Here is a 20861-nt window from a genome sequence, read left to right as displayed (position 1 = left end):
AGGGAACTGGCTGATTTGCCGTGACGGCATTCTGAACTGAGGATACGGGCTGTCTGCCAGGCTTTCAACTGTGATGATTGGTTAATTATGTTGCAGGGGTCTGTGATTAGACACCTAGGGGGCTGACATGCAGGCATTAATGAACACCTGCTGGGTGTAACTGTGTGTGTGTGGGTGGTTTGGTGTGTGTGCGTGCTAAATCGTAGGCCAAAAAAGCTTACTGTACTGTTACTTCATTTTTAGTTGGAATTAATGGTAGCCTCTTTCTTTATTGCATGTGTGTGTGAATATGCATTTCTGTCATGCTCTAAGTAGGCACACTGCATGCATCTCTCGCCGCCTCCTCTCTCTTCTGCATACACATGCACAAACATTAACACACATATACAGTCCCATGTGGGTGCCAGTGGTTGAGCACTGGTAATAATAATTAGCTTTAATTAAAAGCAGGGATGCTCAAGGCCCAGAAGCTACTTTTTATGGCTGTTCTTCATCTCCCATTCATTCCTCTCAGTAAATGAACAATGAGTTCAACAGTTATTTTTAAAGAGTGGGTTATATTATACCAGCATAATATTATCCTAAATTTAGGTCTTTGATTTTGTAAAATAGCATTACATTACAGTTGGATTTTGCTCAGGTTTCCAAAGTTTAGAGCTTTTTAAATAATTTTTAGTCTGTAGTTGATATATATGCCTTTAAAAAAATCATCAAAGACACATTTGCCTTTTTATCTATCTCTGACCCTTTCAGCATGGTGCATACAACATTCTTCTTAGATGCTGCTCTGGAAACATTTGTACAATCTGATCTGCACATGTATGTCATAAATTGCAGCCTTCATATTTGTGTCAAAGGTTAGGCTCATATTTCTTAACACCTTTCAAGATACCCTGTTGCTTTTGTTTTTTTACTTTCATTATATGAGTTAATAATTCTAGAGCCTGGCATCAAACCTCACTACATTTTGAGTACTGAAATATCTTTGTAGCATTGACTATTAAAAACTGCCAGCATTGGCATCAGAATCCTGATCTTGATCAGATAGACCCTGCCCTAAATCACGAAATGAGAAAACTCTTATAATTTTAGACAACATTTTATAGTGATGCACTGATTAATCTGGTCGATATCTAATATTTTGAGATAATCTGCATTGGCTGACACCTGCAATCACAATCTACAAAAAATGTCTGCAGAAACAGCTGCAGGCAGCCATGTCAGTGTGGCTGCTGTGGAATGATGTTAGCACTCCCCTCGTTTTGGGAAGGTGGTGGAAAAAGTTAGTTTGAAGCTCTAAATTTCCTCAGTCACCACTATCATATTTTCCAAATGCTAACACTAAGCATTACTTACTAGCGTTCAATATATATTGTTATACTGTAGAGAATAATGCAGTAATTACCAGCTATGTTCAGCATGCTAACCTCGACAAATATATATATTTTTAATATATTTTTATTTTTTAATAAACACACACAAATACACACGCTTACTATTTTATTTATTTATTTTATTTTTAATATAATTTTATTTTTTAACACACACAAAAACACACGCTTACTGTTTTGTTTATTTATTTTATTTTTAATATATTTTTATTTTTTTAACACGCACACAAACACACACGCTTACTGTTTTATTTATTTATTTTATTTTAATTTTAATTTTTTTCTTTCTTTTTTTTTTTTTTTTTTTTTAACACAAACACACATACGCTTTGATTACTTTACGCTTTAATTACTTGTTTAATGAAATGTATGGGGCTGATTGTTCTTATGTTGTATGTATGACGCTTTGGCAATGTTGTTGTTACATTCATGCCGAGAGAGAGAGAGAGAGAGGGAGAGAGAGAGAATATATATGAGCTGTGTGCAGCTCTGCAGTCAAATACAATTTTAAATAGGCCTAGTAGGGAAAAAAAATGAAAATCAATATGTGGTGGTCAGCGTTGACATTGTGGTGTGTCGCCACAAATAATTCAATGTATGGGAAACACTGTTGGCCATCGGCCTCCCTGCTCTCAACCCAAATCAGTCAACCTCTAGTATTTTATTTAAAGTTATTGGCTGCTTGTGTTAAGACAAACAATGATGCTTTGATAATAATTTGCATTTGTAAATCTGTTCTGTATATCTGATAATGTGGATGCCCGTTATGGTAGTTGAATATAAAAGAGGTCATATTATGCTTTTTCCCCTTTCCTTTATTGTGTTCTATATCTCTTTTTGTGCATGTAATAGGTGTGCAAAGTGAGAAGTAGTAGTGTAATCGAAGTGCAGCCGTTACTTCCGTAACCTATTTGCGTCACTTTGTAACCCGCATCATAATGCTCGCCTAGCAGCTAGTCAGGCACCCTGTCAAAAACACCAGTGGAGAAACACGCCGAACTGCCCTACCGAACATTAGGCAGTCAATGGACATGAAGTTGTTACCGTTTTGTAGTGACAGTGCACAGTTAAAATGTTACTTACAAAAGATGAATTTGTTACAAATTAATAACTTATCACACACAAGCTGGTTCGGAACCATGTACAGCTGAATCAAAGCCATGGTTATGGGCTTATTAGGACCCGCCTTACTCAGCTTCTGTTTGGCTTAGTAGCCTTTACAAGGTACTGCGCATGTGCAACTCCAAACAAAGATCAAATTGAAGTGAGATGCTTCACACTGTAGCTAAAACGGAGCGGCCAAGACACAGGGTGAAAAGAGATACTGCAACAATGTGCAGTATGACAAAAATATGGTGGTTTTGAACCTATTCTGGTATAACCCCTAAATAAAATTATGAACCTGAAAATGAGAAGAATATGACCACTCTAAAAGCATCCATTGAAACCTGTAAACATCTTTTTAAAATATTCTGTTTAGCAGTCTAGTTCGATTCATTGTATTATTATCTCCATCCTATTCTTTGCTCTTCATTAGTCATTAAATGTTTCTTTATTTTATTTTACCATTGTCGCTTTCTGTGGCTTACACACACTGTACGTTAAGTGGTCAGCCATTAAAAGCCACTGTCTGACAGCTGATATGCTCAGACTGGGATACCACCAACTCCATTAGCCACCATCATCTGTTATCCTGCTGATGTTTTCTCAGCTTGCATTTGTGTGTCTCTGTATTTTCCAGGTGACTAATTGGGTTTCTTTGTCTTTTTTTTTTTTACTGCTTTGAGAGAATCAAGTCTGTCTTTGTATAAATGTGAAGCAGAGGCTGTGCTGTAATTGAAAGATGTTGTTGTCATAATGATGTTGGCAGGCAGTGTCAGGGCATATCGTGCGGGCTGAATGTGGAGGTCGGAAGCTCAGGGCAAGTCGTCTCTATCTGCCTCAGCTCAGCTACTCCAAGGACACAGGCACCCTGCTTGCTTGGCTCAGTTGTGGCTGAGGCTCCTCCGGCTAATGGCTGTTTGTTTCTTTTGGCAGCTTGTTTCTTGTTGTGTTTTTTTTTTTTTCTTCTGAAGCCCTGCTGGTTTATGTGACTTTCAGCAGCTAAGTGTTGTGTCATGTCTTTGTCTGACAGGAAGGAGCAATCTTGGTCTTCCTGCCTGGCTGGGACAACATCAGCAGTCTCAATGACCTGCTCATGGCTCAGCAGATGTTCCGATCAGGTATGCACACGGCGACACACAGAGAGGATGAGTTACATGGAAGTGCATAACAGTGACTTGCAGGTTAACATACCACACATTCACTTCGGGTTGTGCTGTTTTTGTGATTTTAAAGTCCTCCTCCACTCAGAAATATGGCTTACTGCCTTCACTGTGCAGATTGATGTGTGCGCAGAGTTCAACACTAGAAGGCATTTTTCACATTCAGCTGCTGAGTGGAGAAAGTTTCTCTGTGCTCAACTTAAACCTGAGTTTTAACATGTATATGTATAAGCTTGATTTTGTTGCATTGCAAGAAGTTTGTAACTCAATTCTGATGGAAAATTCATTGGGTTTTAGAAAATTCTGATGGGCAATTCCACCATTGTGACATTTTATCATCTTAGCAATTAATTGATAAATCAAGAACATGTTCTACAGATGAACTTACAAAATGCTGAGAATGGACTTTTCAGTGAAGTAGAATACATCTTGTATTTAGTAGTTAAACTTTTTAAATGAATAATTTTTTTTTTTTTTTTATTAAATTGATTGTTATACAGTGTATGTACTTAATAGTAGTAGATTAGCTTTTTAGATTTTTGTTTGTGGAAAAACATATCAAAGAGAAATTATTATTGCGAGCAGTATTTTTATATATCATTAAACAAGATGGAGGGGATCTTTAATCGTATTGGATTGTTCAGAAATGATTAAGTATTTGGTTTGAGGTCCCTTCTGGCCTTTCATTAAGTGCTGTGTCAAAGTGAAGTCTGTGTTCTGTCCATATTGAATAACAATATAATAAGATTTCTGGCCAAGGATGAATAAATAATGCTGATGAATTATTGCATTCTCGATATTTACCCGGAGATCAAAGGTTGACTTTCCAGACATTATCATGCAGCCTCAAGCACTAGCTGTAGTATCTTATGTTTGCAAATGGTGCTTTGTTTGAGTTTTTCTTTTGTGTCCTTGTTGTGTTTCAGACCGGTTCGTTATCATCCCTTTGCACTCCCTCATGCCTACCGTTAATCAGACGCAGGTCAGCACTTTCAGTTTCTCTCTTTGGCCGTCTCTCTGACTGTCTGTCTCTGCTGATTTTGCCCTACAGAAAAGTCCAATCTCATCTTTCTCTCTCTCTCTCTCTCTCTCGCTCTTCTTAGGTGTTCAAAAGGCCTCCTCCTGGAGTTAGAAAGATTGTGATTGCTACCAATATAGCTGAGACCAGGTGTGTGTATTTGAATGGGTTGTCCAGCATTTGCACTTACTCCTTTTGAAACTGTATTTTTAGCTGTTAACTTTCTGGTAAGTTTGGGAAAAAGTAAGAAAAGAAAAATAGTCCTAATCAGTTGTCTAATCAGTATGTGTTTGTGTGTAGTGTGCTGCAGTAGGTCATTAATACAAACAGCAGATTTAGGGCTAATTAGCATACATTTCTTGGATTGATTATAAATACCATCATATTGGCTTGGAGGGAACACACTGAGCCTCTGACAGGCAATTTGTTAATGCATTCACAGAGCCTCGTGCGCACACAAACTGAGCAAATTAAGAATCTGCCTGCACTCGCCTCACATCACTTTGCTAAATATAGACTCTAAACATACCAAAGGGGTAAATGTTATTTTTAATTCTCAATGATTGTGTGTGTGAGTCTTAGCTAAGGATTCTTGACAGAGTGCTTTGAAGTGTTTCGTCTGTATGATTTGTTTTTTATTTATTCCAGCCTCTTTAATTTCTGTCTCTTCCTCTTTTTTTTTCTCTCTCCACCACTTTCTCGCAGCATCACCATAGATGATGTTGTTTATGTGATAGATGGAGGCAAGATTAAGGAGACCAACTTTGACACCAACAACAACATCAGCACTATGACAGCAGAGTGGGTTAGCCTGGCCAATGCCAAACAGAGGAAAGGACGTGCCGGCAGGTGTGTGTGTTTGTGGATATTTCTACAATGAGGGCATGGTGTACGTTAGTGCTAATCTGGGAGGATTATTTTTCCTTCTATTTATCATCTCAGCTCTCTGTCAGTCTTCCCCAGCAGCCCACTCCTTCCTGCCTTCCCATCTGTAAACACTGAGAAAGTCAAAGCGAAGTCACTCCCAGGTTGTTTCCAGTCTGTGACTCGAGACGTCTGTTCTGTTAGCTAGCTCTGACATCAAAGTGGAGCAAGGCCCAATTAGCAGGAGATGCTTGCCGAGAGCAGTTTCATCTCACTGATTTTTAGATTAAGCTCTAGTCACAGGACTGACATTACACATAACCCCCCCGCCCCTCTCTCTTCTCCTGTGCATATGTCCAGAGTGCGTCCAGGGAAGTGCTATCATCTGTACAACGGTCTCAGGGCCAGCCTGCTGGATGCCTATCAATTACCTGAAATCATGAGGACACCACTGGAGGAGCTCTGCCTGCAGATCAAGGTTGTGTATGTGCAGAGAAAGAGGGAGACAGACTTGACAGAGAGAGACAAATGGGTGCTGACTTGGGAGTTGAGATGAGGACAAGATTGCTGTGAATGAGTTTTGTGAGTGTGGGAGGGGGGCACTGCTGCTGCTTTTGGTCTTTGGCGTTGTATTTACAGCCTTTCCTGCCTAATCTGAAGCAAGCGTGAAAAATCTGGGCTGACTCATGTCCCTTGCTCTCCCGTCTCTTTCTCTCTTGTTGTGTATGTTGCCGGCAACATAATCGCGCCTCTCCTGGGCCTTGTTCTCTGACATGAACAGTCACTTTCTTCTTTGGTTGCTTACTATTTTTCCCACTCCTATTTTTTGCTTTCTCTTTTTAAATCGTCATACTCCACTCAGACATATTTCAACCCATGCTAATGGAACATTAAGCCAAAGTTCATTCAGATCTAGTGTTTGCAATTATTGTTCTCACTAGTGGCTTTATTGGATGTGCGTTTAAGTGTGTGTCTTCCACTAGTTCAGATGGAGATATGTGTGTAATGTGTTTTTTTTTTTTTGGAGCTAGTGGGTGAGAGGCGGACTAATGCATCAGGCTGTCCTTAAAGTGAGAGAAACACTGACAACATGCTAACCCAGCAGAGCAGGCACTCTAATAACGCACAAACACTCTAACGCTGCCCTCTTAGTCAGACATAGAACTTCCTTACCCTTCATTTTGTCAAAAGTATATGTTTGGTGTATTTAGAAATGTCGTTTTGAGAATGTGGATATTCATAGAATCAGCTTTTATCATCACATTAATTATGTGCTCAGTGTAAGCACTTAGAGAAGCGTGTGTGTGTGTGTGTGTGTGTGTGTGTGTGTGTCTACGCAGTGTTGGTTTTGTCACATATATCTTGTAAACAGCCATATATCGAAAGATACACACAAGGCTTATTGCAATAGACCTGACTATATCTATGTATTGCACACAGTTCAGTGTTTGCCATAAAGAAGTGGAATTTTATGTAAAAATAATTTACTTTTGCTGATAAATGTGTAATGTGATGTGTGCTGCCTAGATACTGAAGCTTGGGTTTATAGCTCATTTCCTGGAGAAGGCCCTGGACCCTCCCTCTGAAAAGGCCGTTAACCTGGCCATCAAGAACCTCATAGACCTGGTAAGAAAGAGCTAACATCATAAAAAAATAAATAAAGATAGATTAAAACAGGAACAACAATAACTTCAGGGTTGCAACAAACAATTTGTTTCGCTACTGACTAAACAGAATATTATTTTAATTTATCATTTGCTCCGTAAAATGTAGAATTGTTTAAAAAAATGCCCCTTACAATTTTGTAATGGAAGTTAATGTCCTCAAATAGCTTGTTTTGTCCAGTCAACACTCTAAAAATGTTCAATTCAGTATCACATAAGACACAGCATAAGACATAAGATACATAGCAAATGTGCAAAGCTGGAACTTGGGAATGTTTGATCATTTTGCCTAAAAAGATGACTGAAGCGATTCATTGATTATCAAAATAGCTAAGTATTAATTTTTTGCCAATCACCCAGGTAATTAATTGACTAATTGTGTAAGCTTTAATTAGCTGTTAAAATCTATAGTACCAGCAACAACAGTGCAATAGCCATTTGGGAACCAGTAGCATTTTAGGAAGAGAGATCTTTTTTTAACCTGAACATGTGGTTTCAAGGTCTCCTGTCTGGAAAAGAAAATTGAGGACCAACAGAGAATACAGTACTTATTACAAGAACATAAAACATGAGAAATATTTCATGCTAACAAGGTTAAATCACAGTGAAAATCAATATTGGAAGCAGTATTTGATTCTGACAGTAATTAAAATGTCTACATGATTAAAAGCAAGGGCAGCCTGTAACCTTAATGTTAATAAAGGCTTTTTATGGATGTTTCTAAATGTGTGCATGATGTGTGTTAGAACGCCCTGGACCGTGCCGAGAATCTGACCGCTCTGGGTGTCCACCTGGCTCGTCTGCCTGTGGAGCCTCACATTGGCAAACTCATCCTTTTTGGGGCTCTGCTGGGCTGCCTCGACCCAGTACTCACCATTGCTGCTTCACTCAGCTTCAAAGACCCCTTCTTCATACCCCTGGTAGGGCACTGAGTTCACAGACATAAAAGCTTATGTTGGCAGCGACACACACGCACACTTCACCACATTGCTGCATTCTACCTTTCGGCTTTTTTTTTTTCATTTCAAAGTAGGTCTTAAATCAGTTTTCTTTTATGCGGCTGTATTTCCTCAGGGTAAAGAGAAGATGGCAGACATGAGAAGAAAGGTCCTTTCTAGAAACTCCAAGAGTGACCACCTCACTATTGTCAATGCCTTCCAGGTAAAACAGCCCCTGTCTGTCGATTTTCTTCATCTCTGTCTGCTGTGTGAAGTAACTTATCATTCATTGATTGGCCAGGGCTGGGAAGAAGCAAAACAGCGAGGTGCCAGGTATGAGAGGGAGTACTGCTGGGACAACTTCTTGTCTGCCAATACACTCCAGGTGAGCCAGACTGATTGTGAATGCTGTGCTGAGCTTGACACTGATAAAATCAGGGGTAGGCCGTGATTACATTTTTAAGTTGACTTCTGTCTGGGCAGATTAGGACATGTAGCCTTTTTAGAAGTAATTTGTCCTTTTATCGTTCAGATGCTGCACAACATGAAGGGTCAGTTTGCTGAGCATCTAATGCATGCAGGCTTTGTCAGCAGCAGGGACCCCAAAGACCCCAAATCTAACGTCAACTCGGGTAACTAAGGAGTTTTTGGTTGATTTCCAGCTATCAGAAAATGTTATATGAATCTTAAAATCATGCTGTGGAGCAGTAACACAATATTTTGTGCAATGTGTAAATGTAGCAGAGCTAACTGGTTCTTTCTCTAACTCACTTCCTTCCTCAGACAATGAGAAGTTAATCAAGGCGGTGATTGTAGCTGGTCTGTACCCAAAGGTGGCCATGATCAGACCATCTCATAGCAAAAAGAGGCCAGGGTGAGTCTGCTAAATCAAAGAGTGAGATGAACAAAGACAGACTGGAAAGGACTGCACAGCACACAATGGAGAAGCACGCAACCATTCTTATTGATCTTTAGACAGAAAAATGGCCTTCACACTGCAATAGCTCATCAGACCTCTCAGGTATAATGCTCTGTAAATGTCCTGTGACAATTACCTCAGGCTGTGCTGACACCACGTTAGGAAAATTGCCAAAAACAGAGGCGCTTTTGCTCCTGAAGATCAATCCAGTCATGATACATTTGCCTTCAGGCAGCTGTCATGCGCAGCGGGTGTGACCTGTGTGCAAGAGAGACGCACACAACAGGGAGACGGACACTCTCAGAGTAGGGCTGCCACTTTCATTTGTTGGTCTCAGTGACCGCTTTAGACCCAGTTGCACAGTGAAATTGCCAGGGTCGTTTCCTCTGCATAACTTATTTTCTACAGTTGTGATGCTAAGCAGGCTGCAAGTTTTGATATGTTTCACACGACAGCTTTGCAGTATTTAATGAATCCGTTGCTCGATGAAGCACTTTTGTTTGTTTTGCTGCTAAATCAGACTGCTGTCTGGTACAAGCAGCTTGTTCCCTGCAGTCAAGCAGTCGGTTTTGTCTGGCTGCGACGCAAGAGCTTGGAACCCAGTGTTACTTTCATGTTGGAGATGATTTGCAGTCTGCCTCACAATTTCTCTTTGGTACCCTCCGTGCCTGAATGGCAAGAGGCATTCGTTGTGCATTGTATTTACAAGCCAAAAACACCTGGTAGGTTGTTTCTAGAATTACTGTCTGATTCATTTTAACAAAATGTTTTCTGGTGATGAGGAATTTAGCAGTCAACATGTGCATACAAACACACACTCATAGTAAGCACGTGTAGATGTGAAATATTTAGACTAAAATCATACAATACAGTAAGATTGCTGTTATTAGTGGAATTCTCTGTACAATTTTTAGCTTTAATTTCAACAGTTTCAACAATTCTTAGTCACCTTTTTATAAATCTGAAATGTTTCAGATTTTCTTTTTTGTCTGCTAACAAAATGACTTTTTTTTTTTTTTACACCTGCAGCTATGATAAATGCTTCTTCTTGTGTTCTTTTGTCAGTTATGAGAGACCATGTTGATAAATACATTACATTTCTTTATTACCAAGTGTTAGGGATGTCACTCTTGCCATTAAAACTAACCCTAACACCCCCCTTTCTCACACACACACACACACACACACACACACACACACACACACACACACACACACACACACTCTCTAACATCTTATCTTTCTCAGGGTTAAAGTGTACACCCAGGCTGACGGAAAGGTGTGTATCCACCCAAAATCTGTCAATGCTGAAGAGACAGAGTTCAACTATACATGGCTCATCTACCACCTCAAGATGAGAACAAGCAGCGTGAGTAGGCGAGGGGACATGGGGAACGCATTTTGCTGTGTTTCACCACCGCTGCATGAATGTTGTGTGTCTACATTTGAGTGTGTGTTGCCGTATCCTTTTGATTTAGTACACAAGTGGAAAGAAGGACCAGTGGCTAAAGGTTGGCCATGGTGCCACGCCAGCTTTACACTGAATGAATATTTGATTAAAACGCGGCCTTTCAACTATCTCTCAAAGGCTCTTGTGCTTCAAAGCTTGCATACACAATGTAGGGGGGGGGGGGGGGCGCAAAACAGTCAGTAAGGCTCCCTGACTGCCGCCCTCTCGTCTCTCCCTCTTTCCATCATTTTCTCTTTTTCCTTTTTTGTCCCTGTTCACACTCCCATTTTCCCCTCCCTTCCATATGTCTTTGTTGTTTGTGCTGTCTCTCTTTGTGAATGTTACCATTCTGCAGAAAAACACCTTTCATGTCCTCTTTGATTACTGCCCATGCCTCTTACTTTGCTGCCTTCGTCTTTATGAAGAAAAGTGTTGTGCTAGATTTCACCAACATTATTGCCACTGATAAATGTTTTTTTAGTGTGTGTACTGTGTAAGTGGTTTTGTGCACACTGCTATGTGTGTCGATTATAAAAGTAAGGTATACTGAGTGGGAGATTGTCAAGGCCATTTGTTTACTGAGAGAGAGAAGGAAGCAGAAGACCTGGGCCGTAGAAGAAAGGAAAAAAGGGAAATAAAGTGAGGGATGACGTTAAACTTTATCTCTCTGACGCACTTGCCCCTGGTGGTCCATTACATTACACATTCATGGGGCGAATGCAGTTTTCCATGCGATCTCCTTGCTTCTTTTTGTCCTCGTCCCCTACCCACTCCCTCCACCTTCCTCTAACTTTCTCTGACACTGAATTTCACCACTTCCATCTGTTACCTTCAAAGATGAAATAGGTTTTGTGTGACCTCAGACTGCTGCTTATGTAGTCTTTGACCATAGATGTAAGCAGTTTTGAGTGAGTGAGTGTGCACACAGATCAGTAGAGGATTGCTTCCATTTTCTGTCTGCAATATTCAGCCATTTGTGAGAAATATATACAATAGTTAAACTACTCTACATAAGCAGCTGTCAGTTTAGCGCAAGGATGGGAAAGACTGCAACACATTTGTTAGATTCACAGACAGGGCAAGATGACATTTTCAACACGGAAGGGACTGAAACACATTTCAAACTCGCACAGCCTCTCCTCACTAATGGGACGCTTTCAGCCCACACCACAGAATAGCTGCTGGGCACGTTGTGTCATAATGATGCCGCTCCCTGTCACTGTGTGTGTGAGCGTATTTGTTGTAATAGTCCTGTCGTTGTGCGTTAGCGACATCTCTCTGTGTGTGTCCTCAGATCTTCCTGTACGATTGCACCGAGGTGTCCCCGTTCTCACTGCTGTTCTTTGGAGGAGACATCACAATCCAGAAAGACGAAGACCAGGAGACTATCGCAGTGGACCAGTGGATCGTCTTCAGATCCCCAGCACGCATCGCTCACCTTGTCAAGGTAAATTAGGGACACACTCATCAATAAAGCACAGTCATGATGAGATTATAATTTTTTACTAACTTCTCTTTTCTGCAGAGTTTAAAGAAAGAGTTGGATTCTCTGCTGGAGGAGAAAATTCGTAACCCTGCTCCTGTGGACTGGCAAAACCGTCAGTCTAAAGACTGTGCTGTCATCACAGCCATCATAGACCTCATCACCACCCAGGAGAAGCCTACAGGCAGCACTAAGGGCTATGGCAGAACATGGGAGTCTGCCCCAAGAGGACGACACATGTACTTCAATGATGACGAAGACGACGACGATGATTAGAAATGGCCAGGTTTTTTGCTGGCAATGAAAAGAAGAGCCTCTGACTTCTGACTCTGAATCCTTGGACACAGAGGTTAGTTGGGGTATTTACGATAACCAGCTGGCCTCCTTGATAGTGCTCCTGAAGGACAAACCCAGGACCCAAGAGCCCTGGAAAATGTTATACACTTGAATGAATGATTTTTTTTTTTTGCCTATTCGATCATTATTTTGCAAGGACCAATCCATGTTCAAATAAACTCCGTCGCTGTTTAGTTTAGTTTGCACATTACTGGTTTGGATACATCTTGCTCTTGTTTGAGCAATGTCACGTAATGGACTGTGCAATAAAAGGATGTAGCATGAAACGTCTAGCTCACTGAAATTCCAAATGTTACATGAATAAAAGTGGAGTAATTTTATTTGGTCTATCTAGCAGAGGTCCCTAGGGAAAAGAGATGTCATATTTGATCATTGAGAATACATGACAGGCCCCAAGCAATTAAGCTTTTATTTATAGTGGCTGATTAAAATATAAGGTTGAATAACCAAGTTTCTGCAATATAAATCTGTATTTTTGGAAAACATACATGTTACAGTTCAGGCTGTTTTACATATTTACATGTACATCGATGATTTACAATAGTTACAGGAAGTGCAGGAAGTGATTGAAATAAAGATCAGTTCATGCTTGGACGTGTGGTATTGCATAGATTATTTTCCCTGAGTGCAAATGCAAAGCTTCATCTGCTTTTTTCAGATTCTGGATACTCGGGTCTCTCCTGCTGGGTGCTCTGCTCCACTACTGTCATACCTTTCTTCGTGTAGCTCAACAGTTGTGGTCGTCATTTGGGCTGGAGCCAGGACAGTTGGCTTGATAGATGATGTTATCGCCACACTCTGTCCAAGCCATTCATTTCCTTTGGCTGGTCATGGCAACACTAAAAATATGACTCACACAGGACAATCACATTAAAAGCAGGGCTGCTCTTCTCTTCTGGTCTCAGCATCAGCACACACAAATTAATCTCAGCTTGCCTCTGTAACCTCACATATATAAATCCTAAAGGGGGGGTATTTATATATCCACCTCTGGCTGGCATCAAGTGTGTGCGATATTTCAGGATGTCCAAATCATTGAGTGATTGACACAAATTTCTGATTCATGGAGTTGACATTAACTGATGATAAACAGCAAAGTAGAGAACGGACACTTGCCCCTTCTGCTTAGCCAATAGATGACATCTAAGATTATACCTCCCAGGTGACTGTAATTCTTATTATCCAATTAATTATGACTTTACACAAAGTGCCATGGGCTTCAGACAAGTAGCATTATTGTTGTCTTTTGCACCTTAACATACTTTGTATTTTCTTGTAATAGTTTCCATCAGATGCTACTGGAACATTCATCGGAGTTCTACACTAACCCACACACGGTAAAGAAGCTGCCAATCCCACCCTCTTGCCTTATTACTTTAACAATCAGCATCTTCATAGTTGTATGATTACTGGCAATACTCCTAATCTCATGGCCTGAGCGTCATTAACAGAGTACATATCAAGCTGTTGTCATTTTCACTTTACCTCCTATAGCGGTACTGTAGTGTCAGTTATTACATTGCACATCACTTATACTCAATATGTTTTAAAAAAAACAACACCACAATTTACAAATTTCACACCAACGGTTATGTAGCAGGGTGTTGAAAGCAGTGGCTCTGGCAATGGGTGTGAAGTTTTCTAACCGACCGGGGAATTAATGAATGCGACAGGTCCCACCGTTGAGCCATGCCACCCACACACGGACCGATCTCTGTTCTTTCATCGTGGTTGTTCTGAACAGTCTTTTGCTTTGGAACTATTTAGTGGACGCTGAGCTGAACTATGGCTTCATCTTTATCCCTGTGTAAAAAGTTCAGCTGCCACACTGCTCCCACACTGGTCCTTGAAGGCAGGCCACTGATGCTGTTACTGAAGTCATTTGTCTGGGTACACTGCTTAAAAAGGCAGGTCATGGTCTGTCAAAAGGTCTCTTAACAGCTGAGAAAAGCCCTCTGTGGGTTGAGCGGCTAGCTCGTCCTGCTCACACATTAGTCTCCAACCCCTGTAGGCGGTCCATCCTCTGCATGTTGCGCTCAATGGTGGCCTGGCACGTGATTGGTTGGGCACACTCCGCAAGGAACCATCCCCTTTCTCCGTCGCGCAGTCGCTCCCCTTCATACCAGCCTAAGAGGAGAAATTGTATTGATACATGAAAACCAAAGCATGTTTTTTTTCTTTGTGCTATCACTGCTTCTGATGTTCAATGCTGTCTGCACTTTAACATGAAAGCCTTTGGCCTCTGTATTTGTGTTGATTTTCAAACCACATCTTCAAACAAGTATAAGGCCCATTACGGGAGACGTGATGCGTATTGAAAAGGAGAGCGTACAAAAGTGCACGATGAAAGAACGCAGTTAAAACAGGTCACTGAGAGGAATACTAAAGAAGGTGAGTGCAGCAACAGAAAGAGCTGGAGAACAAAATGGAGCCTATGAAGGCAAGAGAGGCACTGAGAGCTAACATACCGTCGTCTACAGTCTGCGAGACCAGCACCACGTCAGCTACCTGCAGGGACAGCTCATCTGGCTGCTTGGCTGTGTAAGTTCTGATCACCTCCATCTGCATGACATCTAAAACAACACAACTCAAATAAATAACTTCAGATAAGCTGCACACTGGCTGCATATGAAGATGTGAATTAAGAAGCCAGTTGCCTTGCAAACAATCTGAGGAAAAAAAAAAAAAAGTTTCATCAGATGACCACATGGTGGTGCAACAGGCTAAAAGGAGGGGTGTCAACGTAAATAACTGTGTGTGGGAACTTACTGGTTCTGTCCTGACTCTTGTTGTTGTTGACATTCTGACCCAGAGCACTGATCCATCGAGCACGCTCATTCCTAAAAGCACATGACAGCACATGGACAATTTATTAAACTGTTCTGGCACTGAATGGAGTTCTGAATATGAGACTTTTATCAACTTCTCAACTCCCAAAACATGACAGTGCTTTGTCAGTTGCTCAAACCCTAAATTGTTAAATCTTCAATTAAGGGAGTTTAATTCTTTTGATTTTGTATTAGCACCCGCTATGTCACAGCTGTTTGGACAACATAAGCAGCTACAAAGTGAGAATCCATTTAAACCAAACAACAGCAATAGGCTACTGAGGCAAATGGATAACTTAATTGCCCAGGAAGTTTTGCCTTCCCTCCCTCCTTTCTGTCCTTCTCCTCTGTCAATGTGAGAACAGAGGTGTGTTTTCAGTGGGAGAGAACAAACACAAAGGCTGATCTCAGGATGGGAAAGACCTGCTTTTGCTTTCTCTCGTGTGTTTTCATTGAAAAAAAAAAATGGGTGGAGTGGTGCAGGTCAGATTCCGAGAAACTTTCATCTGCTCTCGTCTTCTACTGAATGGAGACGAGGCTTTTGAAAAGAGCGAGAGAGGGGGAGCAAGAGGAGGTTTAGGAAATGAACCAAATGGGGTTACTGAGGCCCTCTGTGACTCAGCACCGTTTGCCTACATCATGTAGGTGGGTACGACATGCACAGACAGAATTTGTGGGGACACTCTTCACAAGGGCCTCAAAAGGAAACTCGAACAGACAAATCCCTTGAGCCAGACCTCATTATTGTGTTCCCATTGTACACATGCTGTTAGGTACTTTTCAGGACACATAAGCTGTAAAATATGAGGTCATGTCATCTCTAGCTACTAATTGGACTGTATGAAATCACCATCTAAACCTTTATAACCATTACTTTGAATACAATCATCAATTTATAGACCCTCAATGTGCACCGACAATGCAATATTATGACAAAGAGTGAACTTTGAGACTGTAAAATGCATCGTTATCAACTCCAATCGACACCTATCAGACCAGTCACCTCCAGGGCTTTCGAGTCTCACGCATTCACCTTGAGACACACGCATTTCAGCCAGTTCACACTCTCACACCTTGTATTTCTCATGCTGAGAAGTTAGTTAAGAGATAACATCCTCAAAGTTGTTAATTAATGGACGATCATTTCTGTGCCGAGTTCATAGCCATCTCTGTAGCCTACTAAATGCCGGATCCATTTAGCTGATCAGAAATTAAAATGTGTTGTTTCCGGGTAAACTTGGCTGGTTCGTGGTTCGTTACCAGGCAACATGGATGCGCATGCACCATGGCATGCAAACACGGAGTGGAAGTCAGAAGACCCAATGAATGCGGTAACTGTATTTTTTTTTTTTAGCATTTTGATTTTACGATTGCTGGACAAAATCACTTGTCTGTGATCAAAGATAGTGAGAGCGGCTGATGTTGGGGAGTACAGTCAAATGCATTATAAATTATTATGGATGCAGTCAAAAACTCTCCAACCTCTTTGCAACCTGCAGCTTAGGCTTTTTAATCCAGTGGCGAGCAAAGTAACTTAGGCCTATTCAGATCCTTTAAAAAAAATAAAAGTACCAATATGTCACTGTAAAAATGCTCTGCAAGTACTGCATTGAAAAAGTTAAGTAAAAGTATGTAAGTTGGCTATAATCAGGAAAACGTAGAAGTAGGCAATTAAAGACAAAAGTATGGCCAACTCAAAACAGAAAGAAAAATGTCCCGTATGACCATTATATATTATATTGTTAGATAGTAGTACCCACCACTGGGCTTAGCTTTGGCTACCTGAAACTAAGGAAAGGACTAGAGATATTTTTCTATATTTTGGCTCTGGACGGAAAGCTATCATCCATCACGATGGTGAAAATGGCTGGCCTTGAGCCATAGTGCTTTAAGTGGGAGCCCGCTACCCCTGTCATCAAGGCATTTAAATGTGCAACAAACAATTACAACACAAAACACCATTCATAAGCTTGGCACACAGCTTGGCATACATGTGTAGGTTCTGCCATCTACTGTAGGCCTATGTGTACAGCACTGCTGTTCATTGGGCATTGGGTCCTTCTGCTGCAAATAATTGAGTGGCTCCTCCTCTAACAAGTTATCTCACTCCAAATCTTTGACAAAACTTGAGAGCCCTGCACCACTCTTTGATACCTTTCAATATGTTCAATGGCACCACTGCCTTTTTAAACATTTCCTGGGGCCAATAGTAGGCCTATAGGTGGTAAATAACACTCACCAGTACAGTGACGTCAATAATTTTTTTGTTTATTTTTTCTCATTCATATGTGGTGTTTGCATCAAGCTTTCCTGCTCTACTGACTTGGGAGGTTAACTCAACTTTAATTTTTGCTGTCTTATTCCCTACCTGTTTACAAGTTGTTCCTTTTGCGAGCCCTTGCATTCAACAATAATGTAGCAACGCATGTTTATATCCAAATAAAAGAAAACAAGACTTACTACTTAGGCTACTGCATACTAGCAGCTCTGTAAGGCTGTACTGAGGAATCTAACTAAATGCTTACTAAAGCATGCTAATAATAAAAATGCTAACTGTTTACCTTGCTCAGTCTTACTTTAGCATGTTAATCTTCTAACATTTGCTAATTAGCACCAAACTAAGAACAGCTGAGTGTAGAACCATACCACTAGCGTGTTTAAAACAAAAAGAAAACATTGTTGTCAGGCACCATCATATCCACATTAGCTGTTGACGAGTAGGTGCAGCCAATCTTTATGTACATTTTAAGCTTATAATAGTCCAGGAATGGCAAAGCATCAACATGATAAAAAAGGGAAAAGATGTAAAAATGGAATTTAATTTCATTACTGAAACACGCACAGTACCAATTAAATTATCTTATTTAAAGCCAGTCAGGAAGTTGTATTCTAACATGTTGGGTGATAGAGTGACAGTCACCAATCAGTTTGGGGATTCACTTTCCTCTGTAATTTCTTCAGTCATCCCTGCCTCCTATACATACCAAAGGTCTGGAAACTATACTGGACATTCCATGAGAACAAACTTGCATAAGACCAATAATATTGCTTCTCTGTACTCAATGCGCAAGTTCTTCTAACATCCAAGCCGCTCTGTGGGAAAGGCAGCTGTTAGTTGTTGCGTTTGACAGCTGGACACACACATGTGCACATGCACAACACACCGACATGACAGGTTGCTTTCTCATGCTTAAACAGGTGAAATACTTTATCAAAGCTATGAATGTACACATATTCAACATAACGTGCAACAGGCAACCACTTGTGTTTCAGAGGCTCTTAATGGTTATCTGTGGAATGTGAGGCACATATCAAAAGTTCAGGTAAAAAAAAGAAAAAACAGCCTTAAACTATGACTATGAGTGTGTTTACATGCAGGCATGTGATTACTGCATATGCATGAACTGCAGGTGCTTGCCATCGTCCCCTATAGATGATTACTAGCCTGTGCCGGATCAGTCTATTCACGGTAGTAAAGCTGCCTTTGCCTTTAACCATTCATCCCAACGTGTAGAAGAATGGAATGCCAAGAATCATAAATCTATTGTCAGAGGTTCCTGTGTCACCTCTGAAAAGAACAGAGGCCTTGCTGCTGCAACATAAAACCTCTTTCACACACACAGATAAAAAGCGATAACAGCCTCTTTGTAACCTTCCTTCCTCTGCCAACTTAAAATCACCAGCAGACCACTGTATTCTCCTTTCATTTTCATCTCTAATCCTTTCTCCTTAATCCTATCAGTTTGTTTACTCTCAACCAAGTCCCTCCCTTGTTTCTACTAAACCACAGGTTTGAATGGTATTCGGGTACAATTCCTACTCCTCCGACAAAAACATGACATCTCTCTGCCAGGGGCTGACCAGCCAGGGAAAATCCCAGGCAGAAGGAACAATTCCCATCAGCAAGTTTGTTGTTATCATAAACGAAACCAGACTTAGTGAGAAAATCACAAACAATGACATAAACGAAAAGCAGAGACAGTAAAAAATTAAATAAAAAACAATGTGTGAGTGTAACTGAAGTACAGATTCACTCCTCCGGTTTGGGGCAGTTGCGTAATCGGTGCTGCTTTGTGTTATAGCTGCGTGTCTGACTAACAGAACTGTTTTGCTGCAACCTTCTGTAGCTGCTCTGTTCCACTAATAGAGAAGCACTATTCACTGACTCTGGACAGGACACAACATCAGGGTCATAGGGTAGGCTCGCTGGCATGTGCACACCAAACAAAAGGATACAGAGAAAAGGAAGAGGACACAGACAGAAAAGAAGAGAATTACAAACGATGCCAGATAGACTGTCCAAGACCAGCCACACTGGCTTCCTTGTACCATCTCCAATCCAGCTGTCTGTCTGAATTCCTGACGTATTATGTCACTGCTGCGGTCAAAGGTCAGTCTACTGCCTGTAGATGGTCTAAGATTAAACCACAAATCAACAGGCACATATTTTCATTTAGTTCTTTTCAGGTTGAGGTGAGTTTGCTGTTTATTTGTATACAAATCATCCATTCATGTTATGTAAGGTAAACCATGGTGAATATCCACATAATAATAAATGTTCATAAAAGGCATTCCTTTGAAGTTCGTAAAATATGTACAAAGCATCAACAGTAGCAAATGTGTTTAGTTGAACGTAGTGAGAAATTTAACAAAAACAGTTTAGCATTGTGCAGCCCTGATTCGTGGTTATTACATAGAAACTACCACAGGCGTTTCCAGAGAAGAAGGCAAATCACATAAATTGTACACTATAACCCTGAAACAAAATGGAATGTTTGGAACATAGGGTCCCGTATGTTATATATGTGTATAATATAGTAATTACCAATTTTGACTTCCAAGTATTTTCATGTGATTTTGAAGGTATTATGCTGATATTAGCCTATAATAACTATATATAGTAACCTATATTACCTCATTATTATCAGGTTATTACCTCATTAATGTCACCATATTACCATTTTTTAAAATCAAAATACTGAACTGATATAACCATTTTACTGTTAGCAGGTTACTATATTGTTACCAAAATATTAAAATAATATTCCTTTGGAAATTACATATTACTTAATAACATATTTATTAGCAACCTATTACCCCACTTTTCCCATGTTATTACTAAGCTGTAATGTAAAGTATGTACCTATTTAAGGTAATTATCTTGCCTCTTAAATAATTCTGCATTTATTTGCATTTTTTCTACATTTTTTATTATCTTGAAATGACAAAACTATGCTTCATTGTTAGCAAGTACAATGACAATAAAGTTTAATTGAATAAATCACCTGGTCTTCTTTAGTAATAATATTTCACAAAGCAACACAGGGTATAGTATACACATTTTTAAAGTTGTAACACCACTACTTAACCTCTCCACATGAAATGATTAGTCAATTAATCGATTAGTAGAGTGATAAGTTATTTTGATAATCCATTAATTGTTGGTCATTTATAAAGCAAAAATGATAAAAACATTTTATAGTTCCACTTCTCACGCTTTTCTCTAATTTAATTAATTGCAAATTGAATATTTATGAGTTTTGGACAAGTAGTCTAAATTTGACACCTATAGCTCTGAAAAACTAGTTGTTTTTCAAACTTTTCTGGCATTTTATTGACTAAACATCAATTCACCTATTGAAAAAAGAACGAGACTAACCAGATGGAGAAAAAAAAATAAAATAA

At 40.1% G+C, this 20861-nt stretch overlaps 2 protein-coding genes across 3 annotated transcripts in view; one reads left to right on the top strand and one right to left on the bottom strand.

Moving 5' to 3' along the window:
• The window catches only part of dhx36 (DEAH (Asp-Glu-Ala-His) box polypeptide 36), a 31446-nt gene extending 17989 nt beyond the window's left edge, over positions 1-13457 (top strand). Inside the window, exons 13-27 of one of the 2 annotated variants that reach the window (XR_006828701.1) lie at positions 3526-3613; positions 4582-4637; positions 4759-4823; positions 5379-5522; positions 5898-6015; positions 7065-7163; positions 7948-8121; positions 8276-8362; positions 8441-8524; positions 8672-8771; positions 8923-9013; positions 10307-10427; positions 11803-11955; positions 12034-12340; positions 13007-13457. Coding sequence is in view for 1 of the 2 variants with exons in the window: in XM_046073132.1 (XP_045929088.1) it covers positions 3526-3613; positions 4582-4637; positions 4759-4823; positions 5379-5522; positions 5898-6015; positions 7065-7163; positions 7948-8121; positions 8276-8362; positions 8441-8524; positions 8672-8771; positions 8923-9013; positions 10307-10427; positions 11803-11955; positions 12034-12267 (1614 nt within the window). In the remaining variant the exon portion in view is untranslated. Of the gene's footprint in view, positions 1-3525; positions 3614-4581; positions 4638-4758; positions 4824-5378; positions 5523-5897; positions 6016-7064; positions 7164-7947; positions 8122-8275; positions 8363-8440; positions 8525-8671; positions 8772-8922; positions 9014-10306; positions 10428-11802; positions 11956-12033; positions 12943-13006 lie in introns of those variants that run through there. The other variant, XM_046073132.1, reaches the window with a different exon arrangement.
• LOC123985539 (rho guanine nucleotide exchange factor 26-like) overlaps positions 12744-20861 on the bottom strand; it is a 33716-nt gene continuing 25598 nt past the window's right edge. Inside the window, exons 13-15 of the mRNA XM_046073133.1 lie at positions 15118-15188; positions 14817-14921; positions 12744-14475 (exon numbers count right to left, since the gene is read on the bottom strand). Of these exons, the coding sequence (XP_045929089.1) occupies positions 14333-14475; positions 14817-14921; positions 15118-15188 (319 nt within the window). The 3' untranslated portion in view covers positions 12744-14332. The remainder of the gene's footprint in view (positions 14476-14816; positions 14922-15117; positions 15189-20861) is intronic.

Source organism: Micropterus dolomieu, linkage group LG17 (assembly GCF_021292245.1).
Source record: "Micropterus dolomieu isolate WLL.071019.BEF.003 ecotype Adirondacks linkage group LG17, ASM2129224v1, whole genome shotgun sequence".
Taxonomy (NCBI): Eukaryota; Metazoa; Chordata; class Actinopteri; order Centrarchiformes; family Centrarchidae; genus Micropterus; species Micropterus dolomieu.
Note: the sequence above shows the minus strand (reverse complement) of the source record. Positions and strands in the feature narration are given on the sequence as shown.